This window comes from Eulemur rufifrons, chromosome 8, assembly GCF_041146395.1.
Source record: "Eulemur rufifrons isolate Redbay chromosome 8, OSU_ERuf_1, whole genome shotgun sequence".
NCBI lineage: Eukaryota > Metazoa > Chordata > Mammalia > Primates > Lemuridae > Eulemur > Eulemur rufifrons.
The window spans coordinates 31,291,634-31,299,130 of record NC_090990.1 but is presented as its reverse complement, the minus strand read 5'-3'; the positions used below and the strand labels follow the sequence as shown (position 1 = coordinate 31,299,130).

Below are 7,497 nucleotides of genomic sequence, written 5' to 3'. Positions count from 1 at the left end.
AAGAAAGGGAGACATGACTTTATTAGAAAAATAAAAAACTAAGGCAATAGGTTTGTCCTCAACGGATGCCTTGGTGGATGAGACTGCTTTTGGTCGCACTAGCCTTCTCCCGCTCCCGCCGGCGTGCAGGGTCCAACTCAAAACAGCGCCATAGCCTCAGGGTCTCATCCGCTGCTGCTGATGCCACAGTGGCCCCATCTGGGCTCAGGGTCAGACTCAAGACTCGGGATGTGTGACCTGGGGCAAATGAGAACAGTATATCTTAATGCAGACACAACCGTAGCCATCCCAATTTTGATGGCCACCTTGCCTTTTTCGTTTTTTGTAACTGCTTTGAGATAAAATTCATACACCATAAAATTAATCCTTTTGAAGTTCACAATTGAGTGTTTTTTAGTATATTTGCAAAGTTGTGCAACCGATAAAACTAATTCCAAAACATTATCATCACTCCCTATTACCCTCTTCCCCCAGCTCCTGGCAACCATGAATGTGTTTTATCTCTCTGGATTTCCCTATTCTGGACATTTCATATAGAGTCATAACATGTGGCCTTTTGTGTCTGGCTTTTGACATAGCCACCTACCTTTGAGCTCAGCCACCTTGGCCATGGTTGGGTACTTCCAAATAACCAGCTGATTCTGGGCAAAGCCGTGGCCTGAGATGAGCTCCTTGTAGTGGGGAGACCACAGGATGGAGCACACCTGTGGAGAGGGGATAGTGTGGGCATGACATACAAGCTACTCAAATCAGAACTGAGTCAGTTCCAGTGTCGGGCACCCTGCCAGGTGCTACGGACTCAGACGAATGATCAGTCCTTACAAAAGCCCTTTGAGAGACAATTACCGATGGTCCCTAACTTAACAATTTTTTGACTTTATGATGGGTTTATTGGGATGTAAGTCAGGGAGCATCTGTATTATCCATTTTACAGATGAGGAATCAATCAGAAGGAAGTTCAACAAGTTGCTTAAGGTCACATGCAAGTTAAGTTAGTAAGTGACAAATCCAGAACTTGAATTTTGGCCATCTGGCTCTAGAGCCCATGTCGAGCGTGAAGTTGCATGTGGGGGGAGTGGAAAGAGAAGCTGAAGTGGCTACAGGGAGGCCCACCAGCAAAAGCCTCAAATGTCATTCTAATGGATTTGGATTATATGCCATAGGTGATGGGGAGCCATTACAGGCTTAAGGAGGACAGTAATAGACCACTCAGACCAGTGTAGAAGACAGATTGGAGGAAATAAATGCTTGAAGCCCAGTGAGGGAGCCATTGTAGTGGGCCTCCACTGGGAAGAAGGGTGAGTCTGAGGGAAGGGGACAGATGTGAATCATATTCTGAGGAAAAACTGACAGATTGTGGTGAGGAAGACAATGATTCTAAAAGGTTTTTCATATTTCTGAGCAGGTTCTTCCATTCTGAAGCAATTTAAGAAGAGAAGGAGGAACACATTTCAGGGAGGCAAGGGGAAATGACAAGTTTAATTTGGGACTTACTGAGGTGGTGGTGCCTATAGGACATAAAGGTGGAGACAGCCACAGACTGTTGGAAATGGAGCTCATAAGTGAGAGCCGAGTTTGAAGTCTGGGAATTATCAGGTTATAGAGTTGGTGAAGCCACAAGAGAACATAGTCGCCCAGGAAGACTACACAGAGTAAGAATGCATCTGGGAGTGAGAGGCTGGAATAGGTAAAAGACTACCTGGGAATGGGCATCCACGGCACTCAGACAGGCCCCAGAACAGACGTTCCAGATGCGAATGTGTCGATCACTGGTACCCCCTCCTGTTGCTAGGACACTGGATTGCCAGGGACACCACGCTACAGCCTAGGTGGGATAAAGGTGGGGTCAGCAGGTACTAGAACTAGACAAGGAGCTACAGAGGTCACAGATTAACCCAGTCCAATCCCACCATCCCATCTCCCCTTAATATTCCCCAGGTTATGGATGAGAGTCTACAGAGACCCTAGCCCAACCCCCCTCACCTTGACAGCCCCTTGATGCTGGGTGAATGTTTGCAGGGGAACCCAGCCACCCTCTCCAGGAGCACTAGGCCACACATTGACCAAGTTATCGTTGCCACCACTGGCCAAATGTCGTCCATCTGGAGCCCAGCGCAGCCCACACACTTCCTGGCTGTGGCCACTCAGTGTGGCCACATGATGTTCTGCTACCCGAACATCATGGTGGTGGATGTGGCCGGAGCGTGAGCCACTAGAGGAGGGAGAAAGGGAATCAGGTTTTGTGGCAGCACCAAATGTAAACAAGCCAGGGCTGCTTCAGTTCAGGGGTGTACAGTTAAGGGCAGAATGGGCAAAAATCATGCTGATTTTGCCAAAGACTGGCAAAAACCACTGACCTGGACAGGATATAGCTGTTCCAACTTAGGGAGCCCACTCGGGCAGAGTGACTGGTCATATTTCGAAGCCGTTTCTGCTGTTGCACATCCCATAGCTAGAGAGAGAAAACCAGTAGGATAAGAGACTGGGACTTGGCATTAACATCTGCCAGCTGGGCAAGCCCCCTGGGTGATGACAGAGTTGCAGTGCAGGGACACAAGTCTCACCTGCACCTCAGCACTGCTGGTGCCCACAGCCAAGTAGTTGCCCTCTTTGATCCAGGCCACAGAGGACACATATTCCCCAGGCTGTTCCATTTGCAATAGCTGCAGGATGTCACCAGAACTTGCACTCCACAAGTACACACTGTTATCCAGCGCCACAGCCAGTACATTCCCAGAGCTCCAATCCATAAGGTTCAGGTCTGCCAGATGTGGAAAGGGAGGAGCGTGAGCTTCCTTGTTTGTCTGGTCCCCAGGCCCTCTTTCTCCATCCCCAGGACAAGGATAAGGCTGCACTTACAGTAGTCGTTTCGGATTTCAGGGGCATCCAGAATACGGTCTGGCAAGGAAGGAATGTAACGGCAGGTCTTCCGGCTGGAGCCAGGTGTGGCCTTCTGGCTATAGAGCACTCTCAGTCTGTTCTGGTAACCTGTGGCAACAGAGTGGGTCTAGACGCTGGGAAAATTGACACTTCCCTTACCCTTAGTCTTAGGTAAGAAGAGCAGACAGGTAGCTCCTCTCGGCCCTAGAGATGGACTGACATCTCCCTCCAAGAACCAGGAACTTCAGATCTTACCTTCTGGGGCATTTTGTGGTTTTCCACTGAGCCGAAGGATCTTGGCTTCCTCCACATCAAAACCGTTCAGGTTCAAAGCCCAGGCTTTCTGATGTTCCTGGCATGTAAAGGTGGTGGTGAAGCATGATGTTGTTATCCAGTGGACATAGTCAGAGCCCGTGCCTTGAGACCCCTGTGACACATACCTTCTTGGTGGGCGTCTGGTTGTCTTCAGGCTGGTTCTCCTTGCTCAGGAGGAAGCTGGCCACCTCCATCTGGGAAGCACTGCGATGGGGGATGTAGCGGTCACCGCCAGGTTTGCTAGGAGTGGTCTGAACCTTAGAACTGGATTTGCCTGGGGCGGAGAGAGAGAAGACAGTCTGACCAGGTTCCTGGGAAAGGAGGCATGAAGGCTACTCCCAGCCATTCTCTCTTGCTCCCGTGTCCCGTCGCACTCCTCCACCGACCAGGAGTTCGGCCCGGAGTCCTGCCGGCGCTGTGGGATCGGTTGGCGGCCCGCATGGGTGAGGGGGCCGGCCCTGAGGCTTCCTTGGCTTTGCGCTGCCAGCGCGCGGGAGGTGCATTGGGGATGGGCGCGTCCAGCTGCAGCAGCGAGTGCAGGTCACTCTCGAACACGAACTGCGCCATGGGAGCGTCTGTGGGGGAGGGGTCCTTCCAGTTGGTGCCCGTCGAGCCCTGGAGGAAAAGAGGAGACCGTGCTCAAGAGACAGCGAGGGGCTCCTCCTTCCCCGACCGGCCACATAATCAGAGGCACCCTCGGCTGCACCCCCCTCCGGCCTGGTACCCGCTGGCCGCGGCCCTACCCCGGCTCAACCCAGCCGCCTTTCACCGTAAGTTCCCGAGCAGGTTCCAATCCTAGACCGGCTTCGGCACGGCTGGCTTTCGCCTCTTAAACTCTCCGCTCCGAGCACTCATTGGCTCCTTCAAAACCCAACCGTCGTAACCGTCGCCCTCGCCCATTGGCCTCTAAGGCACAGAGGGCGGGTCTTCCGGGCATATTACGGATCTCACGAGAGTCCATGCGTGGAGCGTGCTTAGAACGGTGGGAGAGGGGCTTTAAAGGCGGTGCCGGGGAATTGGTGGCTGAACGCGGGTGGGGTTGGGCGGGGTGGTGCCTGCGCTGCGTCGGCGTTCCCCGCTCGCTCCCATCTGCTCAGCATCCCCACCTGGCGCGAGTCCGGAGTGTCGGGCTCCGGGTGCTTGAGGTGTAAAGCGGCGCGTGGGTCATATTTATGGAACACGCCTGCAGAACTCGGCGGAGAGAACCAAAGCGCTTGATCCCTCAGAGAAGGGAGAGGGGAGCCAGCGGGCGGCAGGCGGGCAGGGTGGGGCCGGAGGACGGAGTTGAGCAGCTTAGGAGAAGGAAGAAGTCCGGAGCTGGTTAGGGTACATCCCGATTGTTGCTTGGCGTCTGGCAGAACCCCCGTCCCCGCCGCTAGAGAGGAAGTAACACACGTGTTTGTTTGTTTGTTGTTGTTTAACAAACAGGGAAAATGAGGCTGGAAGAGGGGAAGGGAATTACTTAAGGCCAGGAAAAAGGACCAGAATCTAAACCCGCCTATCTGGAAGATAAGGTTAGACTGCCCTATGGGAGACACTTTGGCTTACTCCCAGGGGCTTTAGAGGTGTCAGGAATCCTAGAGACCCACTCTAACCTGTGCGTGGTGCACCGTTTCTCCATCCCCGCTCGGAGGGTGGGGGTGGGGGTGGGGCGAGATTTGGTCGAGGTCGTACAAAGACGTTGGTGGGAATACAAGGCTAACTCAGTCCAGTGCTGTAATGATGACAGAAATGAATTTTGTGAATATGCTCAGAGGTGAAGCAGCGATAATAAAAATAATAATGGATACCACTTATTGACCATCTGCTAACTACTGTGTTAAAAGTTTACATACATTATTGAGTTCAATGCTTAATCCCATAAGGCAGATATTGTATCTTCGTTTTATAGAGAAAGAAACTGGGTCGGAATGAGGTTAGGAACTTGCCCAAAGGTTCACAGCCAATAATAAGAGTGCAGCCAGGATTCAGTCTAACTCCTGCAATCCTAACAGTAGTCTGTACGGTCTCAGAAAGAGGCTGGAAAATCAGGTTCTCAATCATTAGTCTAACACCAACCCTGATGGTGACAGAGAAAAATCTGGGGCTCTTTGCCCAAACTGAATATTGTTATTATCTTTGAATTTGAAGCATTCATATTCTCTATTTCCAATTACCTTGAAGAACAAGGAGGTGGATGTCCTGGCATTAGAAGTGGGGAGTTGGCCAGGCACGGTGGCTCACATCTGTAATCCTAGCACTCTGAGAGGTTGAGGCGAGAGGATTGCTTGAACTCAGGAGTTAGAAACCAGACTTAGCAAGAGTGAGACCCCATCTCTATAAAAAAATAGAAAAATTAGCCAGGCAAGTTGGCACATGTCTGTAGTCCCAGCTGCTCGGTAGGCTAAAGCAAGAGGGTTACTTGAGCCCAAGAGTTTGAGGCTGCAGTGAGCTATGATGCACTCTACCCAGGGTGACAGAGTGAGACTCTGTCTCAAAAAAAAGCGGGGGGTGGGGGGGAGTACTTGAACCACAGAAAATAAAAGAGGTAGTCTAGTATCAGGCTGGTCAGGGCCTTAAATATTAAGCTATGGACTTTGGACTTTATCTGCTAGGCATTGTGGAACCAGTGAGGGTTTCTGTCTAGGGAAGGACCAAAGAAAACATATCTGAGGGGAGAACATGGCCAGTAGTTTGTGACTTCTGGACTAAGGATAACTGTAGAGAAGAAGGATAAGGGTACAACCCCAAGGTATTTGTACATTTAAAAATAAAAGAATGAAGGAAGGCAATAGAGATTATACGGACATGGACCTTGAAGTGGGAGGTCCACTATGCTATAAAATGGTCAAGTAGTAAAGTAATGACAGAAAAGGTCAGATTTGGCCATTGGGAAACAAATCACCGGTGATGTTGGTGAGCAAGATCAGGAAAGTGGGTGCTTGAGATCCACTTGGAAGGGGCTGTAGAAAGGATGGGATAAGGAGAGTGTGCAGCCAGCAAGCATAGGCTGCTTGTGTAGTTCATCCTCTGATCTCTGTATTAGCTCCATGCAGCTGCTGTAACAAGCTGCCACAAACTGAGTGGCTTAATTGACAAATATTATTGTCTCACAGATTTGGAGGCTAGAAGTCCCAAAGAAAGGTGTCAGTAGAGCAGGTTCCTTCTGAAGGCTGTGAGGAAGAATCTGTTCCATACTTCTCCCCTAGCTTCTAGTGGGTTGCTTGCAATCTTTGGCATTTCTTGGCATGTAGAAGTATCACCATGATTTCTGCCTTCAGCTTCACTTGGCTTTCTCCCTCTGTGTATCTGTGCCCAAATCTCCGTTTTTATAAGAATCCCAGTCATATTGGCTTAGGGGCCATGACCTCATCTTAACTAATTATATCTGCAATGATCCTATTTCTCAATAAGGTCACATTTGAGATACTGGGAATTAAGACTTTAACATTTGAATTTGTGTGTGTGTGTAACACAATTCAGCCCATAATATCTTCCCATTGGTGGAACCCAAACAGAAACCAGAGCCCAAGGGAATTCATTGATGCAGGCCATATGAATCAGCCTTGCAGAGCACAGGGTAAGGTGGAGAAAGATGAAGAGTAGGTCTGGATGGGGCAAATGGAGACATCCAGTATATCCACTCTCCATAATTCCTTCTCCAGCCATATGGAAGCCTCTGATTCTACTCCTAAGGACCCAAGACTAGGATGGAAGAGACATGAGCTTGAGCTATTTATTCCCCTGGCTCCCTCCCTGCCACATCCCTCTACCAAAGACCACAACTCCTGCCAGGCAGCCCTCTCTCTTAGCTACTCTCAGGGATCTGGGAACCACTCCTTCCCCTTACCTTTTGATGCCCAGCGGTGGTGCCAGCTCCTTGTTAGCCCCAGGGTACTGCACTATTCCTTGATGGCTTTCCCAAATCTTGCTCTCCTCTTTGTAAATACCATATGCCCCTTATTAAACTCTCATCAAATTACTCAATTTGAGCATGTCATCTATTTCTGCCAAGATCCCGACTGATACAGTGTATATTTGGAGCCAGCAAAAAACCCAAAAAACATCAACAACTAAAAAACCATTTGTTTGAGAATCTGAATATGTTAGGGAAAGTCATAACTGGAATTGTCTATGTACATTTACTGCTGCATATGAATGCCCACCTGCACCCACAGCCGCTCCCCATCACTCTAATCACTGCCCAAAACCACCCCCCATCAGATCAGCATGGGCATCAGACCCTCATAGGAGTGTGAACCCCACTATAAACTGTGCTTGCGAGGGATCCAAGTTGGGCACTTCCCATGAGAACCCAACGCC

At 50.0% G+C, this 7,497-nt stretch overlaps 1 protein-coding gene across 1 annotated transcript; it reads right to left on the bottom strand.

Annotated features, from left to right (window-relative positions):
• Positions 1-4: 4 nt before the first annotated feature.
• On the bottom strand, positions 5-3,810 carry CDC20 (cell division cycle 20). Its single transcript, XM_069477827.1, has 10 exons — positions 3,582-3,810; positions 3,321-3,469; positions 3,136-3,232; positions 2,860-2,988; positions 2,565-2,761; positions 2,358-2,452; positions 1,984-2,212; positions 1,700-1,825; positions 587-704; positions 5-237 (listed from the first exon to the last, which is right to left on the bottom strand). The coding sequence occupies exons 1-10, from the start codon at positions 3,760-3,762 to the stop codon at positions 59-61; spliced, it is 1,500 nt and encodes a 499-aa protein (XP_069333928.1). The 5' UTR covers positions 3,763-3,810; the 3' UTR covers positions 5-58.
• Between the last annotated feature and the right edge of the window lie 3,687 nt (positions 3,811-7,497).

Coding starts and splice junctions, on each gene's coding strand:
- CDC20 (XM_069477827.1), bottom strand. CDS start 3,762: ATGGCGCAGTTCGTGTTCGAGAGTGACCTGCACTCGCTGCTGCAGCTG. Junction 3,233..3,320: donor ACCAGACGCCCACCAAGAAG/GTATGTGTCACA, acceptor TTTACATGCCAG/GAACATCAGAAAGCCTGGGC. Junction 2,989..3,135: donor ACCACAAAATGCCCCAGAAG/GTAAGATCTGAA, acceptor CTGTTGCCACAG/GTTACCAGAACAGACTGAGA.